Source organism: Notechis scutatus, chromosome 16 (genome assembly GCF_049901735.1).
Source record: "Notechis scutatus isolate UNSWTSFEM ecotype Mainland chromosome 16, rNotScu1.2, whole genome shotgun sequence".
In the NCBI taxonomy this organism is placed as follows: domain Eukaryota; kingdom Metazoa; phylum Chordata; class Lepidosauria; order Squamata; family Elapidae; genus Notechis; species Notechis scutatus.
The window spans coordinates 151,371-168,060 of NC_142024.1; the positions used below are offsets into that span (position 1 = coordinate 151,371).

General features: G+C 60.2%; 3 protein-coding genes across 3 annotated transcripts; 2 read left to right on the forward strand and 1 right to left on the reverse strand.

Annotated features, from left to right (window-relative positions):
• The first annotated feature begins 2,833 nt into the window (after positions 1-2,833).
• EFHD2 (EF-hand domain family member D2) lies at positions 2,834-7,660 on the forward strand. The gene is made up of 4 exons (XM_026685600.2): positions 2,834-3,248; positions 5,293-5,440; positions 5,542-5,676; positions 5,916-7,660. The coding sequence occupies exons 1-4, from the start codon at positions 3,019-3,021 to the stop codon at positions 6,048-6,050; spliced, it is 648 nt and encodes a 215-aa protein (XP_026541385.2). The 5' UTR covers positions 2,834-3,018; the 3' UTR covers positions 6,051-7,660.
• A 139-nt stretch (positions 7,661-7,799) lies between these two features.
• On the forward strand, positions 7,800-11,041 carry CTRC (chymotrypsin C). Its single transcript, XM_087944578.1, is given in 8 exon segments — positions 7,800-8,686; positions 8,869-8,957; positions 9,177-9,274; positions 9,480-9,605; positions 9,683-9,819; positions 9,915-10,060; positions 10,354-10,503; positions 10,953-11,041. Coding segments are annotated over 8 exon segments (804 nt in total). The 5' UTR covers positions 7,800-8,646; the 3' UTR covers positions 10,971-11,041.
• A 936-nt stretch (positions 11,042-11,977) lies between these two features.
• Positions 11,978-16,627, reverse strand: CASP9 (caspase 9). Its single transcript, XM_026685590.2, has 9 exons — positions 16,484-16,627; positions 16,069-16,303; positions 15,659-15,696; positions 14,941-15,117; positions 14,139-14,228; positions 13,462-13,609; positions 13,168-13,350; positions 12,924-13,033; positions 11,978-12,674 (listed from the first exon to the last, which is right to left on the reverse strand). The coding sequence occupies exons 1-9, from the start codon at positions 16,613-16,615 to the stop codon at positions 12,579-12,581; spliced, it is 1,209 nt and encodes a 402-aa protein (XP_026541375.1). The 5' UTR covers positions 16,616-16,627; the 3' UTR covers positions 11,978-12,578.
• Between the last annotated feature and the right edge of the window lie 63 nt (positions 16,628-16,690).

Consider the following 16,690-nt stretch of genomic DNA (forward strand, 5'->3'; position numbering starts at 1 on the left):
CCCCCCCCTTTCCTCGGTTCCAGGGCCTGTTTTGCCTGGGGGCTTCCAAGAGGGCGACATGTGGGGTCTCGGAGCACCTGAAGAGAGGCCTCAGGGGGGCTTCAGGCTGCCCCAAATGGGCCGGACTCCATTCCCCCCCATTGTTCCCAGGCTGCTTAGAGAAAGTCTGCTGTCAAGATTGGGGTCATATGACCAAACTTTATTGATTCCATGGGTGATCCCATTCGTTTAGCTAGGAGGTTGAATTAATTCTTGTTCTGGAGTGACATGATCAGTGGAATTAGGAAATCGCCAAACAACCTGTCTTTGCAGACACAAAGAAGGCTGCTACCAAAAGAGTAAGAAAAGTGAATTTTAATCTGCCATGGGTTTTTTTTTCCCCCCAAGGGGGGGGGGCACTCTTAAAAGACGCCCCCCCCCCCTTCCAGGCTTCTCCTAGCAAAATTACACTGCATTTCTCTGACTGGCCCTTAATAAGGATGATTTTTTTCTCTCCTTTAGCCCCTAAAAAACCATGTGAGATTGTATAGAAATCATTAAAAGTTTAAAAAGGTAAGTTAAAAAAACGTTAAAATAAGTATTTTTTTAAAAAACAAGCACCCAATGAACAGCAGGGATGAACAGAATCACAGAGTTGGAAGGGACCTTGGAGGTCTTCTAGTCCAACCCCTTGCCCAAGCAAGGAGACTCTATGCCACTCTGGACAAGTGGCTGTCCAGTCTCCCCTTAATAGCCTCCAGGGATGGAGCGCCCACAACCTCTGAAGGCAAAGCCAGGAAATTCCTCCCCGTCCCAGGTGGCTCCTTTATCTCCTGGAGGGGTCCCCCCCGCAGACCCTCCTGGGCGACCCAGGGCCCTCCAGGGGAGGGGGAGGAGGTCTCCCGCCTTCTCCGGGTGGCACCCTGCCCGCTTGTTCTGCAGCATCCGGGGGGTCACTCGAGGACAGGGCACCCTCTGAGCCAGGCGCCTCTGCAGCCGCAGCAGCCGCAGCGCCGCAGCCATCTGTGCTGCATCTGTCCCCCCTGCCCCTCCCGAAATGGCAGTCTCCTCCCGCTGGCCTGGCCGGAGCACCTTCCCAGGAGGAGCATCTCTGGCGCTTCCGCCCCCCATGCGACCTCCTTTGCTGGGCACCCTCTTCTTGCCTGGCACCCCACTGTGTGGGGAGGGCACGGCCCCGCTTCTGCTCGGCCCTTCTCCCGGCCCACCCCCACTCCCCCCCCAGACCGGAGGGTGGGGCCGCCAATGCTCCCAGGCCAAAGCAGGGAAAGGGGGCCGGGCGGGGGCAGCCAGGATCCCGACCGGGCCTCCCGGACTGGGCCTGTTCTAGGAAAGCCCAGGCCCAGCCTCAGCCGCCCTGCCTGTGGCCTCCATCTGTCTCGGGGATCTGTGTGGGTGCAGATCTAAGCTTGGCGGGATTGCTGGGAACCGGGCGCTGATGTCTGTGTGGGAAGCCCCCCGCCCCCATGGGACAATTGATTTCTCCCCAAGAAGCCCCTGGCAAGGCCAGGCCTGGGGTGGGGGGAAGGCGGAGGAGGAGGGGGCTTTTCCTATGAGAGCCTCCCAGCCGTCCCCTCACCCATGAAGCCCCCTCCCCCAGGCCTTCCCTTGGGCTGTAAGCAGAGCGGAAGGCAGGGGGCCAGAGAGAGAGGACCCCATCCCCAAATGCCTGGGAGCTACCCAGAGGCCAGGGCAGCATCCCCCCCCACACACACACTGCCCACCTCCTCTTCCTCCCTCTGGAGAGAGGCCCAGGCAGGGCGATGCTCTGGGAGAGAGAGAACAATCCCAAGGGTCCCCGGGGGAGGAGGGGGAGGAGGAAGGGCCTGCCTTCTGCCCTCTTTTGCCTCTCCTTGGAAATGGAAAGGGCAGCAGGCGGTTGATCAAGCCCCTGCCAGGTACCTGCAGCCTCCCTCTGTTGGCCTGGAGGATGCTGGGGAGGGGGACCGAAGGGATTCATCATGTCTCCCCCTGCCCCCCCTCTGGGTTACAGACTAGGTGATCACCCTCACGTCAAAGAATGCAGGAGACCCAGGACATTATGACTTTTTTTAAAATCACGTTTTGTAAAAAGTGGTATTTTTTACTTAAATTTGAAAACACTAAAGTGGCAACCCTTGAATGTCTTTGAGGCGAGAGAAAGATGCTTTGTGCACAGGGGAGGGGGGGTCCTGGGGGGGGTCTCCTGACTCTGGGGAAAGAGCGATGACGAGGGCCAGTTTTGCATTTCTGCCCAAGTTTTTCTTTCCACCCCCCAGGAGCAGCTTTCTTTGTGCTCTGGTTGAAGGGCAGGGCAGGTGTGGTGTGGGTGTGTGTGCGTGTGTTGCTCTTCTTAGGCGTTGGGACCCACGGAGGCTGGCAGGAAAACCCTGTGTGCCCCCCCTCCTTCCTCTGCAGCTCTGTTGGGCAAGGGGGGGGGTCTCCTTGAGCCCTTTTGGGAAGGAGAGGCAGCGATTGGCACCTGGCCCTGCAGCGTCTCTGCGGCTGAAACGGCGGCCCAGGCCCCGGGCCCTCCCCGCAAAGGTGGCCTGGTCTCTCTCGGGGAGCCACCATCCCCGAAGGCTGGCGCAGAGGGGCCTCGGAGGGAGGCTGCCCTGTTTCTGCCTCGTTTTCTTGGGGGAGGGTGCCTCCCCCCCGCGTCCTTCCTTCCCTCCAAGCCAGCAACGACGGTCTTTGTGGTCCCTGCCCCCCGCCCGCGAGCCCCCTTCCCAGCTGGGCATCGAGCGGGGCCATTGGCCCCATTGCCTTGGCCGCTTCCTCCTCCCCGGGGCCAGGATGATGGGAGCGGTAGTTCTCGGAGCAGGGCGGGCGGGGAGCGCGGAGGGGCCGGCGCGAACTACGACTCCCAGCAGCCCCCGGCCCGCCGGGGCGCCAGATGATGGGAGCGGTGGTTCGGCGCTTCGGGGGCCGCCGCCCGCCGCGCCCCCTTCCCCTGTTCCCGTGGCCGTCGGGGCGGAGCCGGGCTCGGCTGGCCGGCGGAGGGGAGGCGCCCCGGCTGCCTGCGCTGCTGCCGCCGCCAGGATGGCCACGGAGGAGCTGGCCGGCAAGCTGAGCCGCCGCCTGCGCGTGGAGGGGGCCCGAGGCGGCGGAGGAGGAGGAGGAAGAGGGCGAGGCGGAGGGGTCGCCGGGGCCCCGAGCCCCCCGGCCGGGCAGCTCTCGCCGGCCGGCGCCCACCGCGTCTTCAGCCCCTACGGCGAGTTCCGCGAGTTCTCCCGCCGGCAGATCAAGGACATGGAGCGGCTCTTCCGGCAGTGAGTGGGGGGGCTGCAGAGGAAGCCCCTCGGCCCCCGCTTCTCTTGCGGCGGGGGAGGGGGAAGCCGGGCTTCAGAACCGGAGCGACGCAGAGAGAGGAGGGAGGGGGCGGCGGGCAGGCGCCAGGCAGGCCTCCCCGCTGGCATCCCGGGGAAAGCGCCCGCTGGGCACGTGCAGAGTTCCCCGGCCAGGGGTGGCAGGGCGGCAAAGGAGAGAACCGCGGCTCCGAAAACCCGGCTTTCCCCGCAGGTTTCGGCAGGGCATCGTTTGCAAAGGCGGGGGCGGGCTGGTCCTTCAGCCTGCGATCTGCTCGGTAGGAGGGATTTGGGGTCGTCCCCCGCCCTCTCTGCTTTTGGGGCTGGCAGGCAGAGGAAGGAGGACAGCTTGTGCCAGGGGGAAACATTTCATTCAAGGCTGCCGGGGACTGGGGTGGCTGCTGCTGTTGCTGCTGGTGGTTTTCTGGGCAGGTTTGCCAAGAAATTTAGGCTAAGGGCTCTGACGCTTAGTGGAGCCTCACTCTTGAGGGATAGTCTTCCTGAATACTGGAGCTTTGGGGGTGGTCCTTTCTTCCAGAGCCCAGAGGGTCTTTTGGGGCTGCCTGACCTGTAGTTGCTGGGCTGGGGTAGTGAGGAGGGGAGGGGGGCCCCTTAAAATTGGCTGGCTTGCCAGGGTCTCCGTTTCTGGCAAAGCACAGGGCTTGTCGTGCAGGGTCCCACAAACCGTTGCATCAGCTCCCTGAGTGGGGAAAAAGGGGGCCACCAGGTGTCCGAAGGGGCTGCTGCTGTCTCTGACTTGTCCGGCAGAGACAATGTGGGGAGAAACTCAGCCTGGGTCCAGCTGAAGAAGCCATTGCTTGAGACACTAGGCAGCTGCAGACAAAGTACATTAAAGCAGACAAATACATTTAGAAATGCAGCTGCAGCTGAAATCACCGGCAGGCTGATGCCTCGATCGCTTGGTGGCCTCCCATCCCAGAGGTCAGGCTTGATCGGTGGCAATTATTATTCCTGGGTATCGGCTCAGCCGGAGCTGTCGGAGCCATTCTCGCCCCCTGGAGCATAGCCTGATTCTTCCCTCTGCAGCTTTGGGGGTGGGGCCCCTCTGGAGGGCATCTTCCTAGCCACCCCTGCCTGTTCTGGGACCCTGGATCTGACCAGTGACATGCCTGCCCAGTTCTGAACTAAATGGCGCCAGATCCCACCTGGACAGGCCCCAGTGCACAGCCAACATTGCTGAGCTGTAATAATCTGTAGATTGTTTCCTTCCTTCCTTCCTTCCTTCCTTCCTTTTATTTCCTGTCTCCCACCCGCGGTAGGCCTTTGGATAAAGGGCAGTCCTTGTAGCCCAGGGCTGAATGGGGGGCTCCTTGGTGCTCTCTGAGCTTGGAGGTTTCCTTGCAGACGTTTTGTAACCCCATCAGTGCCAGGGGCAACGTTGCCTAGTTTGGGCCAGGTAACACCTGCAAAGAAACCACCGAGCCCAGAGAGCATCGGGTGTGTGTGTGTGTGTGTGTGTCTCAGGTTGCCTTCTCTAGCCCCTTGTGGCTGCGCCCCGTGGGCATCTTCTGCAGCTCTGCTCCTTTGGGGCAGGAAGCAAACGGCTGACCATGCCCCCCTGCCCCCCTCCCCAGCCTAGAGCCCTCGGCCGGCCAGCAGAGCAGTCCAGCCAGAGAATCGCTTGTTTAGCCTGGCAGAGGCCAGGCTGCCCTTCCTGAAGGAAGTCCTGCCAGGAGAAGGGGCGAGGGCGTGCAGGAATGTCTTCTGCCAGCCTCACGCCTGCCAGCTGTGGGCTCCTGAACCAGTTGGGTGTCAGCTGGGCGGTTCTTGGGGAGGAAAAGCCACCCAGCCTCCTTCCCTGCCCTCCTTTGGGCCCAAATGGCACCAAGCAGCAGGGTGAACGAGGCCCGCATCCTATATCCAGAAATAAAGGGGGAGGAAACCCACCCAAAGGGATCTCCCTGGGGGGATCAGCTGGGCGAGGAATCTGTTGAGGCGGGGGGGGGGAGTGGGCTAACGGGCTCTTTGCTCCGGATCCCATGCCCAGGTACGACGCGGGCAAAGATGGCTTCATCGACCTGATGGAGCTGAAACTGATGATGGAGAAACTGGGGGCTCCCCAGACACACCTGGGCCTGAAGGACATGATCAAGGAAGTGGACGAAGACGTGGACAGCAAGCTCAGCTTCCGGGAGGTGAGGGTGCCGTGTGTCCCCCGCTTCATTGGACAAGGGCTGGGGCAGAATCTGGGCAAAGCTCCGGTCTGTTTCCAAACCTTACCCTGCCCCCCCGGCAGTTTCTCCTCATCTTCCGCAAAGCGGCTGCTGGGGAGCTGGAGGAAGACAGCGGCCTGCACGCCCTGGCCTGCCTCTCGGAGATCGACGTCTCCACCCAGGGCGTCAAGGGGGCCAAGAGCTTCTTCGAGGCCAAAGTAAGCAGGGAAGAGAGGGGCAGCCTCGGGGGGCGGTGGGGAGGGGGCAGGTTCTCTTGCGCAGTCAAGCCTGGAAACTTTCTGGGCCCACCTCGCAGGGACGTTGTGGTGGGGAAAGCAGGGGGAGGGAGGGAGGGGGAGGGTCGCCCCCTTGAGTCACGGATGAAAGCAATAAAGGGGGGGGGCTGAACATAGATGAACCCAGACCCCCCCCCTTCCTCGGCCGCCTGTCCCCGCAGGTGCAGGCGATGAACGTGGGCAGCCGCTTCGAGGAGGAGATCAAGGCGGAGCAGGAGGAGAAGCGGCGCCAGGCGGAGGAGCTGAAGCAGCGGAAGGAGGCCTTCAAGGAGCTGCAGTCCACCTTCAGGCAGTAGCTGCCCCCCCCAGCCCGGCCCCCCCACCACGCCCATCTGCCCCCCTCCCTGCAAGGACCCCCGGCTGGTGTGTGCGGGTCAGGTGGCCGCTAGAGGGGGGGCCCCGGTCAGCTGGCGACCCAGCGCGGTTGGTGGGCGAACTGCCATGGGGAGAAGGCGGACCTTGGAGCCCCCAGACCCATTTGAACCTGATTTGCACCCCCTCCCCTGAGCCAGCTGTTCGGTGTTTCCTTCGCGGCGTTTTGGTCTCCCGTCTGTCGGTCTCGTGGTTCTCGGTGTCTCCCGGTCCCAGATTTGCGGCGTGTGAATCGTTCCGTCCTCCCCCCGGGGTTGCATGGATGTGCTTGCTCTTAGAGGCGGGGTGAGGCCCCTTCCCATCCCCCCCCCGCCCGCCGCTTGTGCAGCACTGCCGTCTTTGTGTGCGTCTTTGTGTGCGTCGCCTGGGCTGTATACCTTTGTGCTTGGGCCCAGAGGGGTCCTGGGGCTGCAGCTGCCGGGGGGGGGGGCGGCCGAGTGGGCAGGAGGTGGGCCCGGCAGGTGGGGGTGCTTTGAGGGAGCCGTTTAAAGCCGTCACTCTCCTTTCCCACCTTGGGTTTGGAGCTTAGACTCAGCCGAAGGTTTAGGGGGTCCCCCCAGCTGTTCTCCGGCAGGCAGGGGACGATGGGAGCTGGAGTCTGGCACTGAGTCTGCGGGACAGGGTCAATTTGTACTTTGTGTGTGTGTGTGTGTTTCTATGTGTGTGTGTCCAGACAATAAGCCCCAAGTCCTGGAATTGTGTTGTGTAGAAATGTTCGGGTGGCAAGAACAGAAGAGGGGAGGAGCTGGAAGTAGAGAGATTTGGGGCAGGTGGGGCCCCAGATGTGGAGTGTTGAACCCTCCAGCCCCGGGAGCTCCACCGGTCGGGGAGGGCTGGGACTGTGTCAAAATCCCCCAAGTGGGAGGGGCACCTAGAGGTCATCTAATGCAACCCCCAGCCGAGGAAGACATTCCCGAGGGGGGGGGGCAGTTGGGGACCCAGCTCCTTTTCCACTGCCCCAGATGCCCCGAGCGTAGAAGCAGCTGCCCTCCAGGGGGTCTACTTGCCCACAAGGGGGTCTCTTTCCTAGCTGGGTCCCCTTAGGGGCAGCCATGGATGGCAAAAAAAGGACACAACCCACTGAAACGGGGCTTTATAGCAGTGTGTGAGCCAGACTATGGTTAAGAAGTCGGTGTGAGGTGTGAACCACTCTGATTCTGGCTTGTTCAACAAGCCACAATTCAGGCAGATCTGGCTCAGGTCCAGCTGTTATTGGGGGTTCATTCCCCCAGGGGGGGTCTTTCCACCCCATCCCCCAGACCCTCATTCTCCGTGCCTGCCTGCTTGCTTGCTTTTGTGCTGGATTTGTGTTTTGGGGGCTAAAGGAGCCCCGAGGGCCCCTGAGGGCTGGCTGGCTGCTTCCTGGGGCCGCGGGAGGGTTTGCGCGCAGCCTGCCCTGGGACTCCTCGGCTGCCACAACACTTGCGGATGAGGGGTGGCCTTTCTGGGCTCACAAACTGCTCTGTTTCAGTGGTATGGTATATTTTTTTTTTACCCAAATATAATTAAAACAACACTATATTTCATAAGCTCATTGTGGTATCCGGATTCTCTGTCTTGTGGTGGTGGTGGGGCGGGAGGCACTCAACCAGGAAGTGCGGTTGATGCCTCTGCGCTGTTCCTGTGGCTGGGCTTACTGACTCGAGCAACCTCTCCGGTCTGCTGCAGAGGAGGGGGCTGGGGCGGGCAGTCGGATACAGACCCCACCCCAAATGGAGGCCAGCTGGCATCGCCTAGCCTCCTCGGGATGGCGGCCACTCCTGGGCACCCAGGCTGGCCGTGTCCACCCATGACAGGAGCCGAGGCCAAACTTGGGACACCTTTTGTGCTTCAATGTCTTGCTGAGGGGGTGTGAATCAAACCCCCCACCCAAATATTCCCAGGGGGCTACAGAGACGTTGGCTTGTGAGATTCTTCTGGCTGGGCACTAGGGAGGTTGGATGGTGGTTTATCCCACAAGCCACGGGGAGCGGGGGGGGCTGGCCACCTCTTCCCAACGGCTCCTCTTTCCCCGTGGGAAGCGGACAGGTGAGGAAGGGCCTGCCAGGGGGAAGTTTCCACCAGCTGTGCCAGGCTGGATGAGGCAGCTGCTGCTTCTCCCATGCCTGGAGGCCTCCGGGGCTGGGTCAGGGCCGCCGTACCCAGCGAGGCCAGGAGCTGCCCTTGGGGCCCCCGAGGAGCTGGCCCCAGCCTGGCCCCCCAGGACAGGGGCTGCAGCCGAAGGCTGGGTTGGCTTTCCCTGGGCAGCTCCAGCAGCTGGGGAGGGGGGGGGGGCGTGCAGGAAGAGCTGCTCTCTCCCTCCCAGGCGCCCCAAAGGCCTCCACCCGTCGTGAGGGCTGCAGGGACCCTCCCCCGGTGAGCGGAGGATGACCGCCTGGCTGCCAAGGGGCCGCCCTCCTCCTCTATCGACCCAGCGATCGCCTGGCAAGGTCAGAGGCACCTGGCGATGGCACCCGGTTGGCTGAGCCGGCTATAAATACGGAGAGGTGCTTCCCAAAGCCCACCTCAGCGGCCGCCACCATGTTCCAGCTGCTCTGTGCCCTCCTGCTCGTGGCTGACAGTAAGTGGTTGCGGGGAGGGGCCCCAGCCCTGCCTCCCCCGAGGAAGAGCCCTTTCTCCCCCTGGGAAGGTTTCCCCTGTGGGTGGGGGGCAGGCTCTAGAAGGCGGCAGCTGTCCAGAGGGCTCTTGTGCTAGTGACATGGATCGCTGAGAGGCCTCCTTTTCTTCCTCTGCTCTCCTCAGCCTGGGGCTGTGGCCACCCCACCTATGTGCCCAACATTTCGCGTGTGGTTGGAGGCGAAGATGTCCGGCCCCATAGCTGGCCCTGGCAGGTAAGGGGCTTGGGGGTCCTCGCTTGCTGCAGTCTGGAACGGCAGAACCAACAAGGTGGAATTGCAGGCGGCCCTGGGGACTCCCTGCCACTGGACGGGGAGAGGAGCTCTCGGTGAAGGGGGGGTTCTCGCTCTCTCTCCAGGGGCAAAATCCAGGTTGGAGGGACGTGAAATTTTGGGGTTTTTTGAAGGTAACCATTGGCCCAATTTTGCTTTCAGGTCTCCCTCCAGTATGACAAGAAAGGAGTTTGGGCTCACACCTGCGGCGGGACCCTTATTGACCCCAACTGGGTGCTGACGGCAGCTCACTGCATCAGGTACCCCCTGCGCCCCTCCAAGGGGACCTGGAAGGGGGGCAGAATTGGGGAGAAAAAGGCTTTTCTCCTCCTCGGATGAAGCAAGCGAACCAAAGCTCCCCTGTCTTTTGAAGGGCACTGAAGAAACTGCCCCCCCTCGGGTGTTTTTTTTGGGGGAGGAGGGACTCTTGACCCCCCACTCCCTCCCCTTCCTCTGCCCCCCCAGTTCCAAGCGGACCTACCGAGTCCTGCTGGGCAAGCAGAACCTGAGGGTGGCTGAGGCCGGCGAGGTGGCCGTGGCGGTGGAGAAGGCCATCGTCCACGAGAAGTGGAACTCCTCTTCATCATGTGAGTCTCTCTGGAGGGCTGGGGGGACCCTCTCCTTCCCGGGCGCCCCCAACGCTGCTCCTCCTGCCGTCCCTCTTGCAGCAACGACATCGCCCTGCTGAAGCTGGCGCAGCCGGTCGAGTTCAGCGACACCATCCAGCCCTCCTGCCTGCCCGCCCCAGACCTTCTGCTGCCCCAGGGCTTCCCCTGCTATGTCACCGGCTGGGGCCGTCTCTGGAGTGAGTCCGCAGCTGCCCCCAGAGCGGGGAGGGTAGCCCCGAGGGTTGCCGTCCTGGGCTCCTAACTCCCCTCTGAGCCTCTCCCTCCCTTGCAGCCAACGGGCCCATCGCGGACACCCTTCAGCAGGGCTTGCTGCCCGTGGTGGACCACGCCACCTGCACCCAGAAGGACTGGTGGGGCTCCATGGTCAAGCCCAGCATGGTCTGCGGGGGAGACGGCGTCATTTCGGGTGCAATGTAGGTTGGCTTCCCTGTACGACCGGGGGGTTGAAGCACGGGAGGTGGGCACGGCCCAAGGAGTTAAGTGGCTAACGTAACTCATGACCAGCCACAGCCGCCTGGGTTCTAGTCCTGCGTGGACCTGCGGAGCTTCGTGGCTGGATTGGCAGGAAGCTGGGATCCAACCCAGCGCAATCCGGTGTCGCACCCTCAGTGCTTAAGAGGACGGGGGACATATAGGCGCAGCCTCGCGGGGTGGGGGGTGGGTCGCCCCTCTCCCGTCCCTGCAGCCGGCCTGCCCTCCTTTGTCCTCAGGGCGACTCCGGTGGGCCCTTGAACTGCCTCACTGGCGGCTCCTGGCAAGTGCACGGCATCGTTAGCTTTGGGTCTGCCCTCGGCTGCAACACGGCCAAGAAGCCCACCGTCTTCACCCAGGTCTCCACCTACATCGACTGGATCACCAAGGTGAGGGGGCTTTCCCCACGGACTCCGAGCCCCCCTCCAGAGCATTGGGCTGACGTCCTTTGCGACAATCGGGGAAACCCAGATTCTATGGCCATGAGGTCACGAAGCGTCCTCCGTAATAGGCTCGGCTCTGACCCTTCTGGGGCTGGAGCATGTGCAGAGTGCAGGCCCCAAAGAGCCAGGCGTCTCCTGCCAAAGGGGTCGTCTGGCTACGGCTGCTGCTAACGTTGCTCACCCCAAGGGGACACCATGCAGGTCTGCTTCCCTGGGGGGGGGGGGGGAGAATTGGGGCCTGGTTTATGCTGGAAAGGTGTCAGGTGGGGTTGCGGGGGGGCAGATGCTGCAGCGCCTATCAGGATTTGTCCAGGAAATAAAGCCCCTGCTGAGCGGCTGCGTCCTTTTCCGCTGTGAACACAAGTCCCTTCGCTTTTGTCTTTTCCCTCCCGTAGAAGATCACTCAGAACTGAGGAGCTGTGGCTGAGCCTCCTGGCCAACCGATACCGAGAAATAAATACTCAATAAAACCTTTTATCACCCCGAAGGGCCGTGTCTGTAGCGTTTCCTGCCCCCCAAAGCCCCCCAAAGCCCGGGGCTTCTTCAAACCCCTCCCGTCCATTCATTCACCTTCAGCTCTGCCTGCCTGTGGCTTTGCCTCTCCTGTTCACCACAACTGAAGCCGCACAATTCCCCCGAGAAAGGAAGCCACCCCAGTCAGGCAAAGCCTAGAGGAGGAGGAGGAGGTTGGGGAGGGGGGGGATCCTCCACTTAAGACCACAGCAGAGCCCAACATACATGTTGCCGAGATATCGGTTGAGAGAGTTTTGCCCCTTTTAAGCGAACCACTGCAGTCGTTAAGCTACTCACACAGCGGTTAAATGAATCTGGCTTCCCCCATTGCAAGCTGCAAAAGGGGATCACGTGACCTCGGGACACTGCGGCCGTCATAACTGAGTTAGTCGCCAGGCGTCAGAATTTGGATCACGTGACCACAGGGAGGCGGCCACGGTTCGTGTGAGAAACGCTCCCAAGTCCCCTTTTTCCCAGTGCCGTTTATGGGCCAGTTTATAACTTCTCCTGCCCCCTCCCCCAGACCCCAGGACCCCTCACCGTTATGTCTGGGAATACAGGCAGTCCTCAATTTATGACCACAACTGAGATTGGAATCAATAGAAGAGAATGTAGGTCAGTGTTGAACTGTGGGTGGTGCGACCCCCCCCCCCCCTGAATTGAGTACTGGGCACATAAAGTTAGGGCATATGACCAAAGACCAATGCCCCCTGGTGGCTGAATGAGGTACTAAGTGTCACAAAGAAAATAGCATCATGCGTTGTTTATCAGTGGGTGCTGCCTCCAGTGGCTGGGTTGGGTATTGTTGCCAAGGGAGACCCTGGAAGTTCCTGCTGCTTCTGGGGGGATTCGGCCTTGATGAACGAAAGCTGCCAAGAACAGATGAAATAAGAAACGGATACGGAGCTCAGGAATTTAAATATTTAATGATGTAAAAAGATTATGAGACACTGTGCTTTTCCCTTGAATAATTAAACAATTTAAGACACCGTGTTATCTCTTAAAGGTTTTTTTTTTTTAAAGATGAACGCTTGTGGCTCAAAAACAATTTCTAGGACCACCTTCTCATTATAATTATCTTGATTTCTTAAAAGGAGGAAGAAGAGAAATGTAAACAGTAGAAACCTGGTTCCCATCGGTTCCATTAGAGCTCAATGAAGATGAGGTTTCCATGCAACTCCAAAGGCTGGCCGATAGGGGAGGGGACGGGGATATTTGGGTTCTCTGCCTGCTGGTGGGGTCTTCTCCATGGAACACAACACTGGAAAGGCACCAGATTGTTCGTACCAGGTGGCAAAATGGGGCCTTAAGCGTCAAAAAAACACCCACCAAAAACACATCTCCAGAAATGAATGAATTTTTTATTGCCCAAGTGTGATTAAACACACAAGGACTTTGTCTTGGTGCAAATGGTCTCAGTGTACGTGAAAAGCATATGCACCAAGACAAAGTCCTTGTGTGTCTGTGTCTCAAGTCCCAGGAACGGTGAAGAACCAGCAAAAAGTTCGTTAGACCCTGAAGAAAAACTTTTTCCGAAGCATGTTGAAGTGACCGGGCATTTGCTTGTAAGACCCCGCAACTTTGGCAGCGACGATGTTCGCCATCTGGAGAAACAAAGGGGGGGGGGAGTGAGAAATGGGGTCCTGCAGAGGGCTACCTGGCTCCCCATCTCACTGGGATGGAAACACGCCCCCCCCCCGCCCCCCGGGCAAGCCAGAATTGTTGGCTTTAGGACAAGGGAGGCATTGCACGCTCCCTACCCCCCAGTTTGGGCCGGGGAAAAGAAGCTGCTGGGTTTCCTGGAGGCCCAGAGGGCTGGCAAAGGTGGTGGTGGTGGTGGGGGGCAAAGGTACCTTCATGAGGATGCTGGGCAGATCCTCCCGGTGGGCATATTCGGCCAAGACGTGATCCAGCGCCTCGATGAACCAGGAGCCGCTTTGGGTGTCCCGCCAGGAGACGTAGCCTTTGGGACACAAGTGCCCCACGTCAGAACTCGCCTGTCCTCACAGTGGAAAGGTGACCATGGAAGGTGAAGTGGTGCCCATCCGTGGCACAGGAGGGGGCCTCCCCTGGTGACTGCCGAGTGTTTCCCCTTACCTGGAGAGGTGGAATAGCAAACCAAGATGTCGCTGTCCGTGGGCAGACTAGCCGTGGCATCGAGTTCATCAGAATCTCCTCCTGGCCCCGGCATCGGGGTGGCGTCCGACTCCACAGCCTTTCCTCCTTCACGCCGGCCTGGCGGTGTGTCTGCCTCCATTTCAAAGCCTTCGTCTTTCTCCTCTGAGGAGGCAAAGAGGTTTGTTTTCCCAGGTGATAGTTTGGGCCCCGTGGCCCCTCCTCTGGAAATCAAAGGTCACCGCGTTTCTGCAGGAGAAACCTCGCCCCCCTCACCTCCTCCGCAGGCCTGGATGAAGAACAATTTCGGCTTCCCCCTCAGACTCGGGCAGTGGGAGCCGTTGAAATAGCTGACCACCTTCTGCACCGGGATGCGCTGCCCGTCCGTCCCAAAGATGGCGCCCGGAATCTGGATGTGGTAGCTCTGGAAGAGGCCAGGTGACTCTTGGGAGCGAAGACCCCCAGGGAAGGGAACCTCTCGGGGGGCAGGTCGCTTAGACAGGGCAGAGTTACAACCTAGCCTGAAAGGGGGAGTTACGGCCCGGTCCCCGGGGTCGGGCCCCTCCACCATCCACGGCTGCGTCTACGGTGGCTTTGCCATTGGGTTGGGTTCATGACCCCAGGTGGCCTTGTTTTTACAACCATGTTCCCTTAACGGCTGCTGCAAAAAGAGGGGCGTGTGCCTTACAAGGAGCCCAACTGGTTTCTAGGCAGCAGCAAACTACACATTTATTCGGAGGACAGCAAGGCTTGACTCTTGAGAAAAGCAGCAGCTGCCTCCTCAAGGATGAAAGCCCCGGCCTCCTCAGGCCTGCCCCCCTCGCGGCTGCCCCAGATGGATTCAACGCTGGTCCCTGGGTGGGATGTTGAGTCGATGTCATGTTCTAGGGAAAGCATCCACTCTCCCGCACGCCACCATTCCTGCACCAAGCGCACACTGGGCACACGCCTACCTTGCAGCCGTGGGAGAGGATGACCACCACGCAGCAGTCCAGGCCGCTGTGATCACGCCTGGACAGGCCCTGCAGCTCCTTGGCGATTTCCTGAGGGTGTTCCCAGAGAAGGCAGGTTGAGCCAAACGTCGGACCTCTCTCTCAGGCAAGCTCTAAACTTGAGGGGCTGGGACAACAAACTTTTTGTGGGGCAGGGAGAGAGAGAGGCACTGAGGATGCCCAGCAAGACCCATTTCCTTTCGGCCTCTTTCTGACAAGCAGTGGAAACAAGGAAGAGGAACAGTTGCCCTACAACTGTTTCCAAAGCTGAATCCAGATCTTGAGGAGGGGGAGATATTTTCCCCTTTGAGACAGGAATTTGACAGCAGTTGAGAGGGGAGGGTCTCAACTAGGCAGCCACCGGCAGGACAGACGCTCCTGATCCATTTTATTACTTATTTATATGCTACTTTTTATGTTTATTTATAAACAACGTCCTCATTGCTATTCTAGAAATACAGCTTTTAACTTCATCTGTTTTTCAAAACCCTTTTCTGGTTCTTATTCTTAAACAGTTTGTTTTTTCTGTACAGAAACCTCAAGTCACAAATTAAAAATAAATTGCCTCTGAAGGAGCGCTGGATGAGGTCAGCTTGGAGATGACCCTGCACGATGCCCAGACTACTACAGCCATATTCTGAAGTGTGGGTCCTTGTGCGCAACCAGGGGTGAGGCTAGATGACCACCTGGACCCAGACAAGTTCTGTAGTATGATTTTCCTCTCTCTGCAAGGCTCCCTCCAAGCCCCAACTTAGATGCTCACCTGAGCTGTAAGGTCTTCCTTGGTCAAGACCTCGAAATGAAGTGCCCGGAACCTCTTTTCCAGCCTCTGGCGATCGATGTTGGAGCCCAGGCGATGTTTCAAATCCGTGTCTTTGTGAAAATGGACGTTGTTGATGATGAGACAGTAGCCGCAGGGCTCAGAATTCAGGGGGTAAACCTGTCAGGACGCATCAGAGAGTTACTCCAGCTTGGCACCACTGCAAAGCGACCTCGAGCTGCCCTTAGCCCAGTGCGGCCTCTGACTGGAGGATAAAATCTTGGATAAAACTTTCGCTGGAGATTTTACGCTGCCCGCCTTCCCTACAAGGCGACTCTGGGTAGGGTTTTCTCAAGAGGAGACAAGAAATTCCTTGTGAGTTTTTCACATGGGGAAGTGAGGGCAGCCAGGGAGATAGAACCCGATTTCAACAATTAAGCAAAAAAATAAAAATCCAGAAATCCCTGTGAGAAGGATGGCAGAAAAACCAAAGTCTCCTTTACAGGGGAGGAAACGGCTCAACGCTCATTTGAAGAGCAGCAAAGCGCTGGAGTTGCAGGCCTTCCATCCCGCCTGCTGAAGTTCCAGAGGCAGCCCCCACTGCGGGGGAGGGGGGGAGGGGGGGAGCTTTATGTGGGCACCAGGGCTCAGGACTCAGCACCTGGGAAGGCTGGAGAGAAGGAAACCTTGACCCTGTGTCCTAGGAAAGGAGCAAACTCACCATTTCAGAATCCCTTTGGGGCTGCTCTTCCACGGGGCCTACAAGACGAGGGAGAAGGGGAAAGGATCAGCCCCGCCGAAAGTGCAGCAACTTAAGCGTTGAGCCAAGCCGCACCTTGAAGCCAAGGCCAGCGGGACTCTGGCTGGCTCCCTGGCTGAGAGGTGAGAACAGCTCCCTTCTTCCTGTTCCTCCCTCCCGCACAGGTTAAAGGTGCTCAGTGTGTGTGTGCGTGTGTGTCGTGTAGCGACAACCAATCTGAACGGCCACTAAACCAATGGTCGTAAGCCGAGGACCACCTGCGACGGGTGATGCTGCCCCCAAACAACCGCAGACTCCCCCCACTGCTGCTGTGGGGGGGTGGGGGGGTGGAGGATGGAGGGGGTGTTGGGGGGGCGACATGCCCCACTTACCCGGCAGGACGGGGTGGGCGGAGGGGGGCTTCTCGGGCAGGGGATGATGGACCTCCGAGTGCCTCGGGGACTGGTCCGGGGGTCCCTCCGGGGGGCGTCCGTCGCTCAGCAGCTCCGCCAGCGCCTCCTGGCCGCTCTCCCGCAGGCAGAGCACGAAGTCCCCCATGGCCCTCCGGCCCCGCGTCTCCAGGTCGCTCAGCAGCTGCCTCGCCTGGTCCCGCCGCGTCCCCGCCGCCTGCGCGGGCGCAGAGAGAGAAGGGACACGAATAGATGGCCACACGGGGATCCCGCCCCCTCGCATATCAGCCCCGCCCGGAGAGGCCGGCCGGGCAGCAGGACCCTCCGGGGACCCAAAGGCGCCTGGGGGAGGGGGCCACCTCACACCCCTGGCCGCGCCCCATGGGCCGCGCGGTACCTGGATCTCCTCGATCATGTCCGCGGTGAAGATGTCCCGGCGCAGCAGCGGCGCCCACAGCGACTCCAGACGCAGCTCCGTCAACAGCCGCACCCGGAAGCAAAGCAGCCGCCGCCGGTCCGTCTCCTCCATGGCGGCCCGCCGAAGGGGGCGAACGGCGCTGCTGCGCATGCGCGCGCTTCTGCCCGTCCTCCCCCGCAAGGGTCC

What these genes read in the sequence shown, in the direction of transcription:
- CASP9 (XM_026685590.2), bottom strand. Translation starts at nt 16,615, where the DNA reads ATGGAGGAGACGGACCGGCGGCGGCTGCTTTGCTTCCGGGTGCGGCTG. An exon ending in CGCCCACCCCGTCCTGCCGG is followed by an intron (nt 15,697 to 16,068) that starts GTAAGTGGGGCA and finishes CTCGTCTTGTAG; the next exon opens with GCCCCGTGGAAGAGCAGCCC. An exon ending in TCCTCTCCCACGGCTGCAAG is followed by an intron (nt 13,610 to 14,138) that starts GTAGGCGTGTGC and finishes GGCCTCTTCCAG; the next exon opens with AGCTACCACATCCAGATTCC.
- EFHD2 (XM_026685600.2), top strand. Translation starts at nt 3,019, where the DNA reads ATGGCCACGGAGGAGCTGGCCGGCAAGCTGAGCCGCCGCCTGCGCGTG. An exon ending in ATGGAGCGGCTCTTCCGGCA is followed by an intron (nt 3,249 to 5,292) that starts GTGAGTGGGGGG and finishes TCCCATGCCCAG; the next exon opens with GTACGACGCGGGCAAAGATG. An exon ending in GCAAGCTCAGCTTCCGGGAG is followed by an intron (nt 5,441 to 5,541) that starts GTGAGGGTGCCG and finishes CCCCCCCGGCAG; the next exon opens with TTTCTCCTCATCTTCCGCAA.